The sequence below is a fragment of the Calonectris borealis genome, unplaced genomic scaffold (assembly GCF_964195595.1).
Source record: "Calonectris borealis unplaced genomic scaffold, bCalBor7.hap1.2 HAP1_SCAFFOLD_59, whole genome shotgun sequence".
In the NCBI taxonomy this organism is placed as follows: Eukaryota; Metazoa; Chordata; class Aves; order Procellariiformes; family Procellariidae; genus Calonectris; species Calonectris borealis.
The window spans coordinates 981,956-1,002,045 of NW_027441465.1; the positions used below are offsets into that span (position 1 = coordinate 981,956).

Genomic DNA, 20,090 nt, shown 5'->3' on the forward strand with positions numbered 1-20,090 from the left:
GACATCAGAACATACTGGGAGGGGGAACTGGGACAAACTGGGGGGACACTGGGTCACACTGTGGGGGAGGAACTGCTGCACGTTGCACCAATTGGAACATACTGGGGGGAACTGGGCTATACTGGGGCCACTGGGACAAGGAACTAGGGCACCCGGGGAGCCAGAGAATATACTGGGGGGCACTGGGATGGGAAGATGGGGCTTTACTGGGAAGCACTGGATGTACTGGGGGAAAACTGGAGCAGACTGGCAGTACTGGGAGACACTGGGTCAGGGGAGACTGGGCCAAGCGGGGGCAACTGGGAGGCAGTGGGGGAGCTGATACTGGGGGCACTGGGACAGGGGAAATCATGCATACTGGGAGCCCTGGGACCAGAAGCTGGGTGTACTGGGCACACTGGGAGCCCTGGAACAGGGAGCTGGGTGTACTGGGCACACCGGGACTGGGAACTGGGCACACTGGTAGCTGTGGGGCAGGGAACTGAGTACACTGGGAGTGCTGGGACAGGGAACTGGGCATACTGGGCAGTGGACTTGGAAACTGGTTGTACTGGGAGCTCTAGGACAGGGAACTGGGCACACTGGGTGTACCGAGATAGGTAACTGGGCGTACTGGGAACTGGGATATTGGGAGCCCTAGGACCAGGAGCTAGGTATACTGGGCACACTGACATTGGGACCTGGGCATACTGGGAGCCCTAGGAAAGGGAACTGGGCATACTGGACACACTGGGATTGGGAACTAGCCATACTGGGAGCTCTGGGGCAGGGGCACTGGGCATACTGGGATTGGGAACTGGCCATACTGGGAGCCCTAGGGAAGGGAACTGGGCATACTGGACACACTGGGATTGGGAACTCGCCATACTGGGGACCCAGAGGCAGGGCACTGGGCATACTGGTATTGGGAACTGGCCATACTGGGAGCCCTAGGGAAGGGAACTGGGCATACTGGGCACACTGGGATTGGGAACTAGCCATACTGGGGACCCAGAGGAAGGGCACTGGGCATACTGGGCACACTGGGATTGGGAACTAGTCATACTGGGGCAGGGGCACTGGGCATACTGGGATTGGGAACTGGCCATACTGGGAGCCCTAGGGAAGGGCACTGGGCATACTGGGCACACTGACATTGGGACCTGGGCATACTGGGAGCCCTAGGAAAGGGAACTGGGCATAATGGGCACACTGGGATTGGGAACTAGTCATACTGGGGCAGGTGCACTGGGCATACTGGGATTGGGAACTGGCCATACTGGGAGCCCTAGGGAAGGGAACTGGGCATACTGGACACACTGGGATTGGGAACTAGCCATACTGGGGACCCAGAGGCAGGGCACTGGGCATACTGGGCACAATGGGATTGGGAATTAGTCATACTGGGGCAGGGGCACTGGGCATACTGGGATTGGGAACTGGCCATACTGGGAGCCATGGGACAAAGAACTGGGCATATTGGTATTGGGAACTGGCCATACTGGGATCCCTAAGGAAGGGAACTGGGCATACTGGGCACACTGGGATTGGGAACTAGCCATACTGGGGCAGGGCACTGGGCACACTGGGATTGGGAACTGGCCATACTGGGGGCCCTGGGGCAGGGCACTGGGCATACTGGGATTGGGAACTGGCCATAGTGGGAGCCCTAGGGAAGGGCACTGGGCATACTGGGCACACTGGGATTGGGAACTAGCCATACTGGGGGCCCTGGGGCAGGGCACTGGGCGTACTGGGATTGGGAACTGGCCATAGTGAGAGCCCTATGGAAGGGCACTGGGCATACTGGGCACACTGGGATTGGGAACTAGCCATACCGGGGGCCCTGGGGCAGAGCACTGGGCATACTGGGATTGCGAACTGGCCATCCTGGGAGCCACGGGACAGAGAACTGGGCATACTGGGAGGACTGGAAACCACGAGACTTGGGCACGCCGCAGGAAACCGGGCGCACTGGTCGCACCCACCACAACCCCAACTGGAAACACCTCCACCCCCCCCCCAATCCCAGTTTAACCAGTAAAACCCAAAACCAGTAATAAGAGGGGGGGGGGGGGGGAGGGGTCTCCACCACTCGTTACCGTCGCCCTTTAATCACCCACAAGAGCAGCGCTGGGGGGGGGGGGGGGGGCAGAAAAAGAAAGGGGGGGGGCCCCCCCCGCCCCCCGGGGGGGCAATAAATAGGGGGGGGCGGGGAAGGGGGAGGGGCAGGGGGTGGGGGGGGAGGGGGGGGCGGGGCTACTTGAGGCAGCGCTCGAAGTAGGTGGCGCCGACGTAGCCGCCCCGCAGCGAGCGCTGGACGTTCTGCTCGAAGAGGCGCCGGTTGCTCTGCAGCACCTCCGCCGCCTCCTTGTTCAGGGGGTCCTCGGGGTTCGGCTCCTGGGGGGGGACCCCGATTTATCGGGGGGGGACGCGAATTTATCGGGGGGGGACCCTAGCACCCCCCTCCCCCCCCCCCGGGGGAGCCCAGCATCCTTTAAACACTGCCCCCCCCCCCCGGCATCCTTCAGGCACCCCAGGGATTCGTAGCAGGGAAGGGGGGGGGGGGTCTTGGGGTTCACTGGTTGGGGGTCCTTAGTGGGGACCCCCCCATACTTAGTGCCCCCCCACACACACTTCTTAATGCCCCCCAATAACCCCCGGGACTCCTAGTGCCCCCCCATATTTCTTAATGTCCCCCCCCCCAAGGATGCCCTAATCCCCCCCATGTACCCCCCCTTTATTCCTTAGGGCCCCCCAAAGACCCCCCCCAGGACTCCTACTGCCCCCCCATATTTCTTAATCCCCCCCCCCCCCAGGATGCTCCACTCCCCCCCACGTACCCCCCCCTTTATGCCTTAGGGCCCCCCAAGACCCCTTACTGCCCCCCGATACCCCCCCTTAATGCCCCCCCCCGCCCCAGCACCCCATTACCCCCCTGGTACAAATTAACCCCCCAATATCTGCCCTTGGTACCCCAATAACTGCCCCCCATACCCCCCCAATCCCCCCTGATACCCCCTCAGACCCTTAAGCCCCCCCCAAATCCCCTTTGATACCCCAAAAAAAACCCCCAATACACCCCAAAACCCCCCGTGATACCCCAAAACCCCTTTAATCCCCCCCCCCGCCCCCCCAGGCAGGGAACTGCCCCCTCACCCCACCCCCGGGGGGTGGGTGCCCCCCAGGGGGGTAAGTGGGGTCCCACGGTGGCACTGGGGTTGGGGACGGTCTGGGATGGCCCAGGACCACCCAGGGTCCCCATAAAGTGACCAAGTGTCCTCACGGGGTGTCCCCGGGCCACCAAGGGGCCACCTCAGGGTGTCCTCGGGTCACCGGGTGCCCCTTTGGGGTGACTCAGTATCACCAGGTGGCCCCAAAAGGTGTCACAGGGCCACCAGGTGACCCCAGAAGATGTCCCAAGTCCATTGACCGCACCGAGGAAACGTCTCAAGGCCACCAGGTGCCACCTCGGGGTGTCCCAGGGCCACCGGGTGCCACCGTGGGGTCTCCCAACATCACCAAGGGCCCCTAGGACATGTCCCAGGGCCACCAGGTGCCACCTCGAGAGGTCCCAAGGCCACAGGGTGCCCCCAGGAGATGTTGCAAGGCCTCTGGGTGCCCCCAGGAGATGTCCCAAGGCCACTGGGTGCCACCCTGGGGTCTCCTAACATCACCAAGGGCCCCGAGGACGTGTCCCAGGGCCACCAGATGCCACCTCGAGGTGTCCCAAGGGCACCAGGTGCACCCAGCAGATGTCTCAAGGTCACTGGGTGCAACCCTGGGGTCTTCCAAGGCCACCAAGGGCCCCTAGGACATGTCCCCAGGGCCAACAGGTGCCTCCTCAGGTTGTCCCAAGGCCACTGGGTGCCCCCGGGAGACGTGTCAAGGCCACCGAGTGCCACCCTGAGGTCTCCCAAGATCACCAAGGGCCCCGAGGACATGTCCCAGGGCCACCAGGTGCCACCTCGAGGTGTCCCAAAGCCACTGGGTGCATCCAGGAGATGTCTTAAGCCCACTGGGTGCAACCCTGGGGTCTCCTAACATCACCAAGGGCCCCCTAGGACATGTCCCAGAGCCACCAGGTGCCACCTCGAGGTGTCCCAAAGCCACTGAGTGCATCCAGGAGATGTCTTAAGCCCACTGGGTGCAACCCTGGCGTCTCCTAACATCACCAAGGGCCCCCTAGGACATGTCCCAGAGCCACCAGGTGCCTCCTCAGGTTGTCCCAAGGCCACTGAGTGCACCCAGGAGATGCCCTAAGGCCACTGGGTGCCACCCTGGGGTCTCCCAAGATCACCAAGGGCCCCGAGGACATGTCCCAGGGCCACCAGGTGCCACCTCAAGGTGTCCCAAGGGCACCAGGTGCACCCAGCAGATGTCTCAAGGTCACTGGGTGCAACCCTGGGGTCTTCCAAGGCCACCAAGGGCCCCTAGGACATGTCCCCAGGGCCAACAGGTGCCTCCTCAGGTTGTCCCAAGGCCACTGGGTGCCCCCGGGAGACGTGTCAAGGCCACCGAGTGCCACCCTGAGGTCTCCCAAGATCACCAAGGGCCCCGAGGACATGTCCCAGGGCCACCAGGTGCCACCTCGAGGTGTCCCAAAGCCACTGGGTGCACCCAGGAGATGTCTTAAGCCCACTGGGTGCAACCCTGGGGTCTCCTAACATCACCAAGGGCCCCTAGGACATGTCCCAGAGCCACCAGGTGCCTCCTCAGGTTGTCCCAAGGCCACTGGGTGCACCCAGGAGATGCCCTAAGGCCACTGGGTGCCACCCTGGGGTCTCCCAAGATCACCAAGGGCCCCGAGGACATGTCCCAGGGCCACCAGGTGCCACCTCGAGGTGTCCCAAGGGCACCAGATGCACCCAGCAGATGTCTCAAGGCCACTGGGTGCAACCCTGGGGTCTCCTAACATCACCAAGGGCCCCGAGGACGTGTCCCAGGGCCACCAGGTGCCACCTCGAGGTGTCCCAAAGCCACTGGGTGCATCCAGGAGATGTCTTAAGGCCACTGGGTGCAACCCTGGAGTCTCCTAACATCACCAAGGGCCCCCTAGGACGTGTCCCAAGGCCACCAGGTGCCCCCAGGATGGGTCCCAAGGCCACCAGGTGCCCCCAGGACGGGTCCCAAGGCCACGATGGGTGCCCCCCACCCACAGGCGCGTGCACCCCAGCGGTACTCACCAGGAAGAGGTACTGCAGGCCGTAGATGATGGAGTTTATCGTCAGGACGGGCTTCCAGTCCTCTCTGGGGACAGAGCCAGGCGTCAGGGGGGACACTGGGGCCACCACAGAGGTGGCCGTGGCCACCCCAAGGTGACTGTGGCCACCCCGTGCCCATACTCGAAGTGCATGGGGCAACCATTTGCCCTACTCTGCTGGGTCTCTGGGGGGCAAATAGGGACCCGGATCCAGCTGCGGCCACCCCAGATGTGGCTGTGGCCACCTTGGAGGTGGTGGTGGCCCACCTGAGGATGTTGAGGCAGACGTTGCCCTCCAGGTCGATGTTGGGGTGATAAACCATCGTCTCACACTTCACCTTCGGCGGGTCGTGGGGGTAGCCCTGGCCGACCTGGGGGTAGGGAGCGGGCACAGTGTCACGGCTTGGCCGCCTCCATGGCCACTGGTCATGTCTTGGTGGCCACTAGTCCCTGCCCCAATCCACAGTGTGGATATCTGATTCCTAGTCATGTCTTGGTGGTCACTGGTCTCACAGTGGTGACCACCAGCCCCTAGATCCTACCCCCAACCTGCAGTGGGGACATGTGGTTGCTTGTCACGTCTTGGTGGCCACAGGTGACGTCTTGGTGGCCACCAGTTTCTCGTCCCTACCTCAAACCATACAGTAGACGCAGCCAAAGGTCACATCTTAGTGGTCACCAAACCCCAGGTCCCATCTTCAACCCGCAGATGGACACACGGCCTGGTCATGTCTTGGTGGCCACCAAGTCCCCCCACCCAATCTCCAATATATAGAGGGGACACATGGCCACTGGTCACGTCTTGGTGACCACCAGCCCCTACCCCAACCCACAGGGTGGACACTTGGCTACCGGTCACGTCTTGGTGGCCACCAACCCCTGGTCCTAGTCCCAACCCACATGGTGGCCACAAGTCACGGTTGGTCATATTCTAGTGGCCACAGGTCAGGTTTCTGTAGCCACCTGCCTCCTGCTCCCACCCACAGGACAAATTCATGACAAGTTCCACTCTGGTGGCCGCAGGTCCCACCTTGGTGGCCACCACCCCACTGCTGCCACCCCCAGCCCCTGGGGCAGTCAACTGGCCACCGGTCCCATCTCGGTAGCCCCGGGATGGGTGTTGGTAGCCACGGAATTCCCCTTGGTGTACGACTGACCTTAAAACTGAAGATGAATTTCCCTCCCTTGTAGAAGCCCTGTGGGAGAGACAGACGTCACCGGGGGTGGGGACACGGCGGGGGGGGGGGGACACAAGGGACAAGGAGGGGACCCAGGAAGGACGGGGAAAACCAGGGGGATCCCAAGGGACAAGTGGGGACAAAGAGGGGGACAGGGGAAGGATGGGGAAAAGGGGAAGAGCCATAGGGAAAGGGGGGGGGCAGAGGGGAACCCCAAGGGACACGAGGGTCTTCTGAGGGGACACAGGGGTGACAGAGGGGGACGGGGTGTCCCAGTGGGGACAGGAGGACACTGAAGGGATGGATGGGGACCCCCAAAATGGGGGAGCAGGTGGAAGAGACAAGGAGGAGGTGGAGGACACGCAGGGACAGGAGGGGACAAAGGGAACGGGGGGATTCACAGGAACTTGGGGGGGGGGACGACACCCAAGAGGGTGACAAGGGGACGGGGGGGGTGACAGGGGGACCCCACCTCGTCGGGGCAGATGAGGAGGCGGAAGTGCAGGAGGTCGTCCTGGTCGGAGAAGTCGATCTCGCACGTCTTGGGCAAGTTCAGCTCGTTGATGTCTGGGGGGACACACGGGGACACGGGTGACACACGGGGACACGGGTGACACACGGGGACACAGACATGAGGCAGGGGGACCCGTGGTTGGGGCTAGCAGGAGCCCACCCACCAGGCTGGGATATCCCAGGCCTAGTGTGGCCTTACTGGGACCAGTGTGGCCTTACTGGGACCAGTGTGGCCTTACTGGGACCAGTGTGGCCTCCCCAGTATCCTCAGTTGGGCCCTACTAACTGGGTGTTACTGGGAGGAGCGTCATTTCCCCCCACCCGTATTCCCAGTGGGGCCGTACTGGGACCAGTGTCCCCTCATTTCCCCCCTTACTGGGACCAGTGTCCCCCTGCGCCCGCAGAGCCATACTGGGACTAGACCTCCACCCATGTGCCCCCCGCCGGGGCCGTACTGGGATCAGCCCATTTACCCTACTGGGATCAGCCCATTCCCCCCACTGCAGCCCTACTGGGACCAGTACATGCCTCCCGCTGTGGCCCTACTGGGACCAGCCTGTGACCCCCGCTGGGGCCCTACTGGGACCAGAACATGCCTCCCACTGGGGCCCTACTGGGACCAGCCTGTGACCCCTGCCGGAGCCCTACTGGAACCAACACACTTGCCCTACTGGGACCAGCCTGTGACCCCCACTGCAGCCCTACTGGGACCAGTACATGCCTCCCACTGCGGCCTTACTGGGACCAGCCTGTGACCCCCGCTGGGGCCCTACTGGGACCAGCCCATTCCCCCCACTGCAGCCCTACTGGGACCAGTATGTGTCTCCCACCGGGGTCCTACTAGGACCAGCCTGTGACCCCCGCTGGGGCCCTACTGGGACCAGCACATTTGCCCTACTGGCACCAGCCCATTCCCCCCATTGCGGCCCTAGTGGGACCAGTACATGCCTCCCACCGGGGCCCTACTGGGACCAGCCTCTGACCCCCGCCGGGGCCCTACTGGGACCAGCCTGTGACCCCCGCCGGGGCCCTACTGGGACCAGCACATTTGCCCTACTGGCACCAGCCCATTCCCCCCATTGCGGCCCTAGTGGGACCAGTACATGCCTCCCACCGGGGTCGTACTGGGACCAGCCTGTGACCCCCACCAGGCCCTACTGGGACCAGAACATGCCTCCCACGGGGGCCCTACTGGGACCAGTACGTGCCTCCCACCGGGGTCCTACTGGGACCAGCCTGTGACCCCCAGCAGGCCCTACTGGGACCAGAACATGCCTCCCACCGGGGCCCTACTGGGACCAGCCTGTGACCCCCGCCGGGGCCCTACTGGGACCAGCACATTTGCCCTACTGGCACCAGCCCATTCCCCCCATTGCGGCCCTACTGGGACCAGTACGTGCCTCCCACCGGGGCCCTACTGGGACCAGTACGTTCCCCGCACCGGGGCCCTACTGGGACCAGTACGTGCCTCCCACCGGGGTCCTGCTTGGGACCAGTACGTTCCCCGCACCGGGCACCTACTGGGACCAGCCTGTAACCCCCGCTGGGGCCCTACTGGGACCAGCACATTTGCCCTACTGGCACCAGCCCATTCCCCCCATTGCGGCCCTAGTGGGACCAGTACGTGCCTCCCACCGGGGTCCTACTGGGACCAGCCTGTGACCCCCACCAGGCCCTACTGGGACCAGAACATGCCTCCCACCGGGGTCCTACTGGGACCAGCCTGTGACCCCCACCAGGCCCTACTGGGACCAGAACATGCCTCCCACTGGGGCCCTACTGGGACCAGAACATGCCTCCCACCGGGGCCCTACTGGGACCAGCCTGTGACCCCCGCCGGGGCCCTACTGGGACCAGCCTGTGACCCCCGCCGGGGCCCTACTGGGACCAGCACATTTGCCCTACTGGCACCAGCCCATTCCCCCCATTGCGGCCCTACTGGGACCAGTACGTGCCTCCCACCGGGACCCTACTGGGACCAGTACGTTCCCCGCACCGGGGCCCTACTGGGACCAGTACGTGCCTCCCACCGGGGTCCTGCTTGGGACCAGTACGTTCCCCGCACCGGGCACCTACTGGGACCAGCCCGTGCTCCCCGCTTAGGCCCTACCGGGCCCCGTTCCCCTCCCGTTGGGCCTCACCACGGCCCAACGCCCCCAGCCGGCCCCGGGCACCTCCCCCGCGGCCGGGCCGGGCCCGGCGGGTGCCGGAGAAGGCGGGGCGGCGGGTGGGAGCCGCCAGGCCCCGGGGCCGGTCACCTTTCTGGATGCGGAGCTGGGCGGCCGAGGCCTTTTTGCTGGTGCCCTTGGTGCCGCCCGCCGATTCCTCCTCCTTCTTCTGTTGCTTCAGCGAGAAGAGCTTGATCATCCTGCCGGGCCGAACCGGGCGGGGGCCGGGGGGCGGGGGCCGGGCCGGGCCCGGCGGCGGCGGGAGCCGGGCGGGGCCCCCCCCGGCGGGGAGGAGGGGGCGGGCGGCGGCGCAGGCGGCAGCGGGAGCCGGAGCGGGGAGCGGCGGCGGCTCTGAGGCGATGGGGGGGATCGGCGACGGCCGGCGCCGCTCGGCAACTTCCGGAAACGCTTCGGGGCTGTCCGGAAGGGGCTTCGGGGCTCTCCGGAAGGGGGCGGAGGGGACTTCGGCGCCCTTCGGGGCTTTCCGGAGAGGGCTCGGGCGGGCCCCGAACGCGCTTCGGCTTTTTCCGGAAGGAGAACGACTCGTTCCGGGGTCTTCCCCCGCCGCTTCGGCTCTTTCCGGAAGAGGTTTCGGATCTTTCCGGGAGAGCTTTCGGCTCTTTCCGGAGGCGCTTCGGGTTCTTCCGTAAAGGGGGTGGGTTCGATGCGTTCCGCCCCGCCTCGGGTCTCTCCGGAAAGCGCCGAGTGCTGCCGAACTCTTCCCCGAGCAGCGTCGGCTCTTTCCGGAGGGGGGCGTCGGGTTTCTCCGGAAGGAGAGCGGGCTGGCCGCCTTCGGCTATACTTCGGAGAGCTTTCGACTCCTTTCGGAAAAGCTTCGGCTCTTTCCGGAATACCTCGGCTGTTTCCGGCAGTGCACTCTCCTCCCCGCTCCCTTCGTGTCTCACCGGAAAGCGTCGGCTATTTCCGGAAGTCTCCCCCCACACCCCCACCCCCCAAACTCGGCTCTTTCCGGCTTCCCCCGTACTTCCACCAGCCAATCCCGCGCAGGGGGAGGAGCTTGAAGCACCGGCCCGGCCTTGCAGTACGGTGCCGGAGGGACGGCGGGCCTTTACTCTCCCCCAGCGGGCGCCGCCATCTTTCTCATGGGCGCCGCCATCTTTACTGGGGGCGTTGCTCCCATATCAGGCATGGGATGGGTTTGGAAGGAGGGGCCCTACTGGGACCAGTTCCCCCTCCCAGAACCTTCCCCAGGGCCATACTGGGACCAGTCCCTCCCCTCCCAGTCCCCAGTATGACCAGCACCAACCCTCCCAGCTCCAGTTCAGCATCTCCCAGTCCAGCACCAGTTTAGCTTCAGCCCCTCCGTCCTCATGGGGGGGTGCAAGGATGGAAGCAGGGGGCACCAGGAAGAGGCAAAATGGGGGGATCCAGCCCCGAGATGAGGGAGGAGCTCCAGGAGGCCGAGACGATGGCTTTATTTCTCCGACAGACGCAGAGGGGGGCACCCCCACGGCGGGGGGGGGGGGGGGGGGACGGGGACAGCCGCTGTGGAGGGTGAGGGGGGACAGGGACACCGCCACATCCCTCCTCACGGTCCTGGGGGGTCACCGGGGTCCCCCCCCCAAGGGAGGGCATCAAGGCCCCAGGGGGCCGGCGGGGGGGGCCGGCGAGCCTTCGGCCTCGTCCAGAGGGATGACGGGCTCGAGGAGGAGGGCGGAGGAGAACTTGCGGTCGCCGAAGGCGGCGCTGAGCCGGGCTTCGAAGAATCGCTGCAGGCCCAGGATGGACTGAACGTCCGCCTTGTCCTGGTGGGGGTAAAAAACAGGGGTGGGGGGGGCTGGACCCCTCGCCCAGCCCCCCAAAAAACCCGCCCCGGGGGTGCCCCGCACCTCGGTGAGGCGGTTGAACTGCCGGATCATCCTCCAGACGTCGCGGGCGAACTCCTCGGGGCAGCGGTAGTGGGGGGTGAGCTTCTCCTGCAGCTTGGCGCGGATGAGGGTCAGGTCGATGGCGTCGTGGCCAGCCTGGGGAGGGATCCCGGGGGTGAGGGATCCCAGCGGGATGGATCCCGCCCGCCCCCCCCTTGGATCCCCTGCCCCATGCCGGGACTCACCGGAGAGCTGGAGAGACGGTGGAGGGGCCGGCAGGGCTCATGGCAGAGCAGCTCCAGCAGCACATACTCACATTTCTGCAGGGATTTAAAGGGATCCCTCGATCCCTTCACGCACCACCGGATCCCCTGATCACTCCCCCCGCACATACCTGCTGGTCCAGGGGGCAGAGTTTGTGGGGCGGCCCCTCCTTGAAGCCGTCGGCGAAGTCCTCGCTGGGGGGTGGCAGGTCCTGGCACAGCAGACACCTCCACTCGGGGCTGTGGGATCGGGCGAGGGGATCGGGCGAGGGGATCAGGCGGTCCCCCTCCTCTCCCAGTTTGCCTACTGCAGCGCGGGCAGAGCCCCCAGGATTGGGGCCCAGAGCTCGCCAGGCGCCTCGGATCAAGGGAGTGGGGGCAGCCATGGGGGTCAGGGACAGTGGATCCCACAGGGTTTTAGGATCAGCGGGGGGATTCCCACACAGATTGGGGCCAGGCAGCAAAGGATCAAGGCGGGGGTCCGTGATGGAGGGGGGATACCAGCTACCCAGCGATCAAAGAGGTCCCAACTGATCCAAGATCAATGCACAACTCTCCCCATAGACCAGGGCAGTAGATCCCTGGGGGATCTGGGTTGCTGTGTAGGTCCCTGGGTGGACTGAGGACCTACAAAGGATCCAGGAGAGTCACGGATGGAGAAGTAGAGCACCATGGGGCTCGGACATCACAGGTTCTCCCAGGATTTGGGATCAACAGCTAGATCCCAGTGCAGATGAGGGCCAGGAGATCCCAGAGGATCTGGCTTCAGAGGTGGATCCCTCCATGGATGGCAGAAAGCAGACCCCCAGGGCTCTGTGGTCAACAGCTGGACCTCCACAAGGATTGAGATAGGATCTCCAGGGATCATGGGGCGGTCCCTGCGTGGATCTGAGTGCTGGCCTGGTCCATGGGGTTGGAAGATCCCAGGAAAAAAAGAAACAGCAAATCCTGGGGATCCAGTAGCAACCAAGGACTGGAAAACCTGGGTGGCAGCAACTTCTTCGGAGGATCAGTGGATCCCAAAAGACACCAACAGATCCCAAGGGAGACATGGACTAGGGCAAGTGGCTCCCAAAGCTCCAGCAGTGGCCAAGGACCTCTGGGATGGGGAAGAACCGGATCTGGGGTGCGGGAGGCAGATAGATCCCAGAGGCCAGTGATCACTCAAGGAATCTAGTGGCACCAGAGGATCCCCCCGCCCTTGGCGGGGGGAATCAGGAGGGGTGGAAGCAATTCCACCCCCATCCTGCGACAAGGAAGCTGATGAGTAGATCCTGTGAGAGATCAGCAGACCCTAAAGATCCGGTGGCTCTGGGTGATCCCAGAGGAGCAGCAGATCCCCAAGATCCTCCACGATGCCATGGGGCAGTAACCCCCAGCAAGGGGGATCCCACAGGAGAGCAGCAGATCCTGGGAGATCTAGCAGTGCCAGAGGAGCCCCAAGAGAATGATGGAGCAGCAGCCCTCAGGGACGGGAGATCAGTGGATCCCAGGGACGTAGAGGGATCCAGGGAGGTGACCTGGGGCAGCGGATCCCAGGCCGCCCAGTGGATCCCAGGCATACCTGGGGACGTCCTGGAGGGCGGGGAGGTGACAGTCGAGGTGGTAGCAGTGCTCGCAACAGTCGCACATCACCACGGCACCAGCCTGGCAGCAGACGCGGCAACAGGAGACCCCGGGGCCGGGGGGAGGTCCCAGGGGGGCAGATCCCAGCCTCAACGAGGGTCCGGGTGGTCCCGGCACCCCAGGGTGCTTAGGAAGCAGCCCCACCGGCTTGGTGTCCTGGGTGTCCCCGATGGCCGCCTCCTGCTGCTCCTCCTGCGAGGAGGGAAGAGAGGGGTGAGACGGACGGACGGAGGGCGAGGCGGGGACGGACAGCGGGACACCCACCTTGACGGTGAGGGGGGCGGGGGGCCGCGGCTGCGCCCCCCGCTCGATGACAATGAGGCTGAAGTCCTCAGCCGAGGTGCCGGGGAAGACGCGGAAGACGGGGGGCTGCGCCGCCCCCGAGAGATCCAGGTCCAGCCGCTCCAGGCTGACCCGCGGCACCTTGCGGAGGACGGCGCTCACCGGGCCCCCGGGGGGGCGGCTCCTGGGAGACACGGGGCGGGGGGGGGGTCAGGATTTGGGGGGATCCCCCTCAACGCTCCTGGGTTGATTTCCTTGGGGTTTGGGGTGCCGGCAGCCCCTGGTCCTTTCAGGATGGGGGTGGCAATGGGGAGGGCTCCAGCACAAGGGGAACAAGGGACAGGGGGACCCCAGCCACCCCCTGGCACAGGGTGACAAGGCGGGGGACCCCAGGAAGAGAGTGACAAGGCTCAGGAGAGCGTTGGGTACAGGGTGACAAGGGACAGGGGGATCCCCTGGCACAGGGGAACAAGAGGGGGGTACCCCAGGAATGGAGTGACAGGGGACAGGGACATCCCCGGACAAGGGAGCCTCAGGAAGGGGGTGACAAGGGATGGGACTGGCAGAGGGCTCCCAGTTGCCCCTGGACAAAGGTGACAATAGTCAGGGGAGTGTTGGGTACAAGGTGACAAGGGACAGGGTCCCCCCCCTTGGGGACAAGGGCAAGGGCTGTCCTCGTTGTCCCCAGACACAAGGGACAGGGTTACCCCAGGCCCGGGGCTCCATCTTCCACCCCCTCAACTCGCTGTCAGAATGGAGGTGCCTTAACTCCCCCACCCCCACCCCCACGCCTTCATCATTACCGCTTAACGAGCAGCTTCTTAACGAACTTCTCCTCCCCGGGAGGATTAACATGTTTTCTCCTGTATAACAAGGTCGTCAGGGCACCTTGGGCAGCCCCAGGCAGCCCCCAAAGCCCCAAAATTGTGTTCCTGCCAGCTGGGAGACCTCCTGGGATGGAGCCCCACTACCCAGGGACAATGGTGGGGACACGGTGGCCCTGTCCCCTGTCCTCCGCGTGCGTGGGTATGGAGTGACAAAGGACACGGGGGACCGCAGCCACTTCTGGGTACGAGGTGACAAGGGTAGGGGGGACCCTGGGTATGGGGTGGGAGGATGTCCCTGCCACCCCCAGGATGTGGGGTGACAAGGGACAGGGTCACCGGTGTGGGGTGACGAGGAAAGGAGGTCCCACGTAGGGGGTGACAAGGGACAGGGCTGTCTAAGCCACCCCTGGGCACATTGTGACAGGGGTCCCAGGTACGGGGTGACACAGGACAACTACGTGGAGGGGTTCAAAGCCACCCCCAAGGCACAGAGTGACAAGGGCCAGCAGATCGCTGGGGACAAGGGACGGGGGGGTTCCGCCACACTCACCTCTTCACTCCTGTGACAGCGGCTTCGGGGGGGCCGTTAGCTGCTGAGAAAAACCCGCATCAGGGGTTTTCCTCCCCTCCCTCATCCTCCTCCCTCCCCCCTAGGCCCCCCCCCGTGTCACCCTCCCACTCACCGAGCTCAGCGCCCGCAGCCGTGTCCCCGGGGCTCTCGGCCGTCTGCGGGTAAAGGTGGGGGGGGGATAGGTCGGGGCAGCCCAGCCCCTCGGCCCCCAGGGGAAACTGAGGCAGGGTGGGCATCCCCAAACCCCCGTCACCGCTCTGTGGGATGCCGGGGGTCCCCTGCCCCTCCTCAGCCCCGATTTGGGGTCCCACCAGGGGCTGCAGGAGGGGGCCTGGGGCATATTGTCCTTTGCTCACCACCGTGGCTTGCAGGGGGCCCTGGAGAAGAGAGATTGGGGGGGGGGTCCATTACCAGGCAGGCACCCACAGGTGCGGGACCCCCCAAAAAACACACACACCCCCTGCCAGTACCTGCAAGGCGCCCGTGGCGGGGCTGGGGCCACGGGGGCTGGTGGCCAGCGGCTGGGGGCTGAGGGATGGCGGGGGGAGGCTCCACTCTGAGATGATGGTGCCTGCGAGGGGGGCAAGGGGTGTCAAGGGGGGCCCGGGTGTCCCCAGGAGCGTCCCCTCCCCAGGGGCTCACCAAAGCTCTCGGCGCTCTTGGTCCAGGCGTTGAGGTCCCACTGGAATTTCATGTCACCCTGTGGCTCCACGGGGTCCACGATCATCTTGAGGGCGCGGTGGAGCTGGAAGTAGATCTGGGGGGCGCAGGGGGGGCTCGTCACAACCCGGGGACCTCGAGGGGGATGTGTGACAGCATCCTAGGGGTAGTTGTCACAACGCAGGGAGCCCAAGGGGACACGTGGCAGCCCCCCAGAGACACCCATCGTATTGCGGGGACCCCGAGGACATACGTGGCAGCACCCTGGGGACACTTGTCATATCACAGGGACCCCAAGGGGACATGTGGCAGTGCCCCAGGGACAGTTGTCACATCGAAGGGGCCCCAAGGAGGCAGGTTTCAGCACCACAGGGGCACCCATCACACAATAGGGACCCCAAGGAGACACACGGCAGCACCCCGAGGGCACCCGTCACATCATGGCACCCCGAAAAGGACGCATGACAGCACTCTGGTGCACCCACTGTGCCACAGGGACCCTGAGGGGACACATGGCAGCACCCCAGGGGCAGCCATCATGAGGTTGAGGGGGAGCTGGGGACAAGCCAGTCCTCAGGAGCCCATCTTCTGACCCCACTTCGCCCCACGTCCCCCCAAAAGAGGGGGGACCTAGAGGAAAGCAGATCCCAAGCCGAGACGCAGCACAGCCCGGGGTTTGGCTTCGCTCTCCAGGCGCCTGCTTCCCCACCAGTCCCAAAGAGCAGCGTCACAGTGACAGGACAACTGATGGTCCCCAACTACCCATCCCGGGGGGTTCCCTGCCCAAGGTGATGGGTTTAGGGGGGTCTGCGAGGGGTTTTCGGCCACTTGGCAGCTCACCAGCTTCTTGGAGAGCAGCAGAGCGGTGCTGTTGTCGCTCTCCAGGGCCCAGGAGGCGAAGCGGAGGATGTGCTCCTGGTGCCGCTGCACCTTGGTCATAGCCCAGTGTTGCCGCTCCAGCTTCTCCTGCTGCCCCTCTGTCACCCTCTGCGAGGAAGGGGACGATGCCACCTCAGGGCAGAGGGAGGGTGACAGGGGAAGCGTTGGCACCACGTCATCACCCGGTTTTTACCTGGGCATCGCTCACCAGCACCTTGCCGCGCTTGTTGAGCTCCTTCATGATCTGGAGGATGGCCATCTTCACGTCCACCTGCACCCGCTTCTGCACGTCCGTCACCTGGCGGATGCTGCCGGCAGAGAAGGGAAGGGGTGAGGGGGGTAAATGCCCCCATCAGGGGCAGATAATTCCCCCTGGGGGGGGGCAGATAACCCCCCCCGGGGTGGGGGGCAGGTGGGGTACGTACAAGCTGCGCACTTCTTTGGTGGAGCGCTGCAGGCTGGCGTGTTTGTCGCCCAGGCGCTTCACCAGCGTCGCCAGCATCTTGCGCTGGTTCCTCACCGCGTCCTCCAAAAACTGGTACCTGCGGGGCCGGGGGGGGGGAAAGGAGGTCACAATGGGGCTGAGGGGGGCTGCGAGCCCCAAAACACCCCGCTGGGTGCAACCCCCCACACCAGCAACCCATGGGGGGGCCCAAAATAGCCCCCCCAGAGACCCCCCCGACTCCTGGAGCCACTGGAGAAAGGAATCAACTTGAACGAGTTAACCCACTCAATACTTATCTAACTTCCTCGTTAACTTGTTAGCCATTAATAATCAGGTTAATTTGGGTTAAGGAGCTGGCCGAGCTAACAAACTCGTCAGCCACAAAACTTTAATTTATTTAGTTATTTACTTTAACTGAATTAGATCTTACGCGTCAAAAATGCTTTTAATATAACGAATCAATCAGGTAAGTAATCTAACTAGATACCTGCTCAGATAATCAGATAATGAATCAAATTAGTTATCGATTCAACCATGAAATTTAACCCGTCTGAGAGCAAAACCAGTCTATTTAAAAAAAAAAACAATCAAAAATCGGTTAAAAATCGAGCTAATTGAAATAACTAAGAAGGTAATTACATCTATTTTTCACCACTGGTAGATTAGGTATCTCCAATTCCTTAAAGCCTAAAAGCAATTTAAGCCCCTCTAACCAACCAGTCTGCTAATTAACAAAGTAACTAATCAGCTAACATATTTGATTAAAACCAAAAATTAACCAAAATTAACATTCTACTCGGTCAACTCCTTCAGTAGTTGGCCACTAATAACTAATGAGCTTGATTTTTAAAATCAAAAACTATTTCATGAGAATAATTAGTCTGCAGACTAACTTCATTTCTTTTTCAATAACTGTTTAATCAGTTTAATTAGTTATCCACCTTCTTAGTTGTTCATTAAAAACATATTTAAGGGGCCGTGGGGCCTCGCTGATAAGGTGCACAGGCGACCTTCTCAGTCGATAAATAAATTTGCTCAGTTATCTGACTTGCCCCAAATCACTGTTTTTAAGGGATAACGAGCAGGATAACTGATTCAAGTGATAATTAACCACAAAAAATCAATTTCTGTTAAATTAATTACTGCTGGTGCCCACTCACTGGTGGTCCTTGTGCGTGTTGAGCTGGCAGTCACGGCAGGTGAGCGTGTCGCACGTGTCGCAGAAGAGCACCAGCGGCTCGTGCTTGTGCACGGAGCAGTACACGGCGCGCTCCCCCTCCTTCGCCTTGCCGCTGCCTGCGGGAAACGCGGTGTGACATCACTGTGATGTCATCATGACGCTACCGGCACCCAGTGGGACCCGCTGGCGGAGTAGGCGTCCCTGTGGGACAGGCACGGCCGCCGTGGCGGCACCTCCAGACGCGCCTGGGGATGCGCTGGCCGCAAGGTCAGCGCCTCGGAAAGGGCGGTGACAGCGCGGTGACAAGGATGGTGACAGCACGGTGACAAGGACGGACCTGTGGCCCGGACTGTGTGGTCCTTGGTGTACTTGACCCGCTGGTGGGCCTCCACGCAGGTCTCGCAGAGCGGCTCCGAGCACTCCACGCAGTAGCTAGTGGCCGGCGCGTTGTCCTCGCAACTGGTGCAGCACTGGGGGACAAGAGACACGGCGTGGGGACACCCGGTCCACCCAGCCGCGGGGAACTCTCTTCCCCCTAATTAATCGTGAATTAAGCATTAACGATGCGGTACCTGACTCGACCCCTGGCTGGTGGCAGCCGCCTCAGCCCCGCTGTCCCTCAGAAAGTAGTTCTCCACGACGTCCTTCAGGTGACACTGGTGTTTGCAGATGGGGCAGTCGACCACTGCGGGGAGAGGAGCGGTGGGAGGGGTGTCAGGGGGGACCCAGAGTCACCCCAAACCCCGGGGGTCACCACCGTTTGCCGCTAGAGAGTCCCCTCGTGGACCCGCAGGGTGCCTTGCACCTGCCAAAAACGCGGTGGCACGTTAAGCGAGGTGGGCTGCTAACGCGTTTCAGCAGAGAAGAAAGAAACCGGAAGATCCTGGGTCGCGACGGTGACGTGCAGACCTTGCAGACCTCCAAAACTGGAGCCCCACCACGGCCCCGGGGCTGTCCCTGATGTCATCGCAGAGGAGACAGCACCTCAGGGGGGTCCCTGCTCCTGAAGCATCGACCCAGGTCACTTATAGCTTTTTCCAGCCAAATCGCTGGGTAAGGAAGTTTCTGCCAAGATCCACTGCAAAGCTCCACGGCCGCTGTCTCTTGCTCGGCTCCGTCATCCACCTTCGCAGCAGCCGCTGATTTACCCCTCCTCCTCCTCCTCCTCGCCTCGGGAGGCGGCGCGGCGACGGTTGAGGTGCCATCTCCCGCAGGCGGCGGCGGCGAGAGGATGTGGTGCTTTTGACCTCTCCAGAAGCCTCCCCCGCAGAGGCGGAGGGGGGCAGAGATGGCAACGACGAGCCGCGATGGTGGCAACCGCCGGCAACGGGGTCAGAGTGTCCCCCCCTCCGGGGTGGGACAACCCCCTGGCGGGAAGGAGCCAGGCATCCGGGTGGGGTCAGAGCAGCCGTGGGGCAGTTGGGGGCTGCCCAGTATGACAAACTGGGGCGGGGAAGGAGGCCACCGAGCACAGGAGGCTTGGAGAGACCCCATGGGCCACCCCGCATCCAGACAAAGCCCCACACACGACGACCCACGCGGGGAGCCCTGGGGGAAGCAAAGGGCGTCGACAGCACCCCAGCTGCTTCGCCCACGGGTCCGCTTGCACCCCTCGGCGCGGCTCCGATCCCACACCACCCTCAAAACGCCCTCACAGGCGCCCAGACCCACCCCGATCCCTCTTCACACCCTCACGGGGTTGTCTGTGCCCCCCCTACCCGTCCGTACCCCCTCCCCCGCCTCGCACAGCCACACCCAGCCCCCTTGCACGGCTCCTGGTCCCCTTGGCACAGCTTGGCACCACCCTCCCACCCCTCCACAGCCTTGCACGACCCCCCCTTCCGCGGCCCCGCAGGCTCCCCCCCTTTAGCTGGGCCTCGCACGGTCCTCCCGCCCCCCCGTAGGGCTCGGGCTCCCTCGCCCCCGGTTAACGTACCTCCCCCGCTAAGACGCCCTCGCCCCCCCTCGCCTCACCTGGCCCATCCGGGGCGGGGGCGGCGGCAGGGCCCGGCGCGGCCCGCAGGCACTCCCGGCAGACCGAGTGGAGGCAGGGCAGCAGCCGCGGTTCCCGCTCGGCCCTCAGCCGCTCCCGGCAGACGCCGCAACGCTCCAGCAGGTCCAGCGAATCCGGTCTCTTCCCGGCGGGGCCGCCCGCCTCGACCGCCGGGCCCGACATGGCGGCCGCTGCCCCCCTCAGCCCCCTCACCGGGGGGCTCGCGAGCCCCCACCGGCTGCGCGCGCAGGAGCCACCTCCTCCTCCGGGAGCGGCCAATCAGCGCCGGCCGTGCGCCAAGGGGGCGGGGACTAGTCGAGATTGACAGGGCGGGAAGGCAATGGGAGGTGCAGGCGGATGGGGAAGGCGGGACAGCAGCCAGAGAGGGGCGGGAAGGAGCCTCCGGCACGTGAGAGGCGCGGGGGCGGAGTTGAAGGGGGACGGGCCAATCAGCTCACCCAGTGGGTGGAGTCCACACCTTATTAAGCCAATAG

General features: G+C 63.8%; 2 protein-coding genes across 12 annotated transcripts; both read right to left on the reverse strand.

Moving 5' to 3' along the window:
- Nucleotides 1–2,178: 2,178 nt before the first annotated feature.
- UBE2M (ubiquitin conjugating enzyme E2 M) lies at nt 2,179–9,959 on the reverse strand. The gene is made up of 6 exons (XM_075138845.1): nt 9,132–9,959; nt 6,833–6,927; nt 6,340–6,378; nt 5,450–5,553; nt 5,166–5,229; nt 2,179–2,379 (listed from the first exon to the last, which is right to left on the reverse strand). The coding sequence occupies exons 1-6, from the start codon at nt 9,238–9,240 to the stop codon at nt 2,239–2,241; spliced, it is 552 nt and encodes a 183-aa protein (XP_074994946.1). The 5' UTR covers nt 9,241–9,959; the 3' UTR covers nt 2,179–2,238.
- A 489-nt stretch (nt 9,960–10,448) lies between these two features.
- Nucleotides 10,449–19,859, reverse strand: TRIM28 (tripartite motif containing 28). 11 transcript variants are annotated; one of them, XM_075138829.1, is made up of 18 exons: nt 19,578–19,854; nt 18,176–18,288; nt 17,941–18,073; nt 17,584–17,719; nt 16,404–16,520; nt 16,172–16,286; nt 15,940–16,086; nt 15,082–15,196; nt 14,910–15,010; nt 14,552–14,816; nt 14,419–14,458; nt 13,845–13,904; nt 13,024–13,225; nt 12,698–12,951; nt 11,265–11,373; nt 11,116–11,190; nt 10,892–11,026; nt 10,449–10,807 (listed from the first exon to the last, which is right to left on the reverse strand). In XM_075138829.1, exons 1-18 carry the CDS (start codon nt 19,777–19,779, stop codon nt 10,637–10,639), a joined length of 2,490 nt encoding a protein of 829 aa, XP_074994930.1. In that variant the 5' UTR covers nt 19,780–19,854; the 3' UTR covers nt 10,449–10,636. The 11 variants fall into 11 exon arrangements, with proteins under 11 accessions (XP_074994930.1, XP_074994928.1, XP_074994927.1 ...); XM_075138827.1 differs by having other exon boundaries at nt 14,419–14,461; XM_075138826.1 differs by having other exon boundaries at nt 12,698–13,225; nt 19,578–19,855.
- Between the last annotated feature and the right edge of the window lie 231 nt (nt 19,860–20,090).

Excerpts from the sequence above, each read along its gene's own strand:
- UBE2M (XM_075138845.1), bottom strand. The coding sequence starts at position 9,240 with ATGATCAAGCTCTTCTCGCTGAAGCAACAGAAGAAGGAGGAGGAATCG. Across the intron at positions 6,928-9,131 it reads CCAGCTCCGCATCCAGAAAG|ACATCAACGAGCTGAACTTG; the intron begins GTGACCGGCCCC and ends GTGTCCCCCCAG. Across the intron at positions 6,379-6,832 it reads TCCTCATCTGCCCCGACGAG|GGCTTCTACAAGGGAGGGAA; the intron begins GTGGGGTCCCCC and ends TCTCTCCCACAG.
- TRIM28 (XM_075138826.1), bottom strand. The coding sequence starts at position 19,779 with ATGTCGGGCCCGGCGGTCGAGGCGGGCGGCCCCGCCGGGAAGAGACCG. Across the intron at positions 16,521-17,583 it reads AACACGCACAAGGACCACCA|GTACCAGTTTTTGGAGGACG; the intron begins GTGAGTGGGCAC and ends CCGGCCCCGCAG. Across the intron at positions 14,459-14,551 it reads GGCTGCGGGCGCTGAGCTCG|CTAACGGCCCCCCCGAAGCC; the intron begins GTGAGTGGGAGG and ends TTTTCTCAGCAG.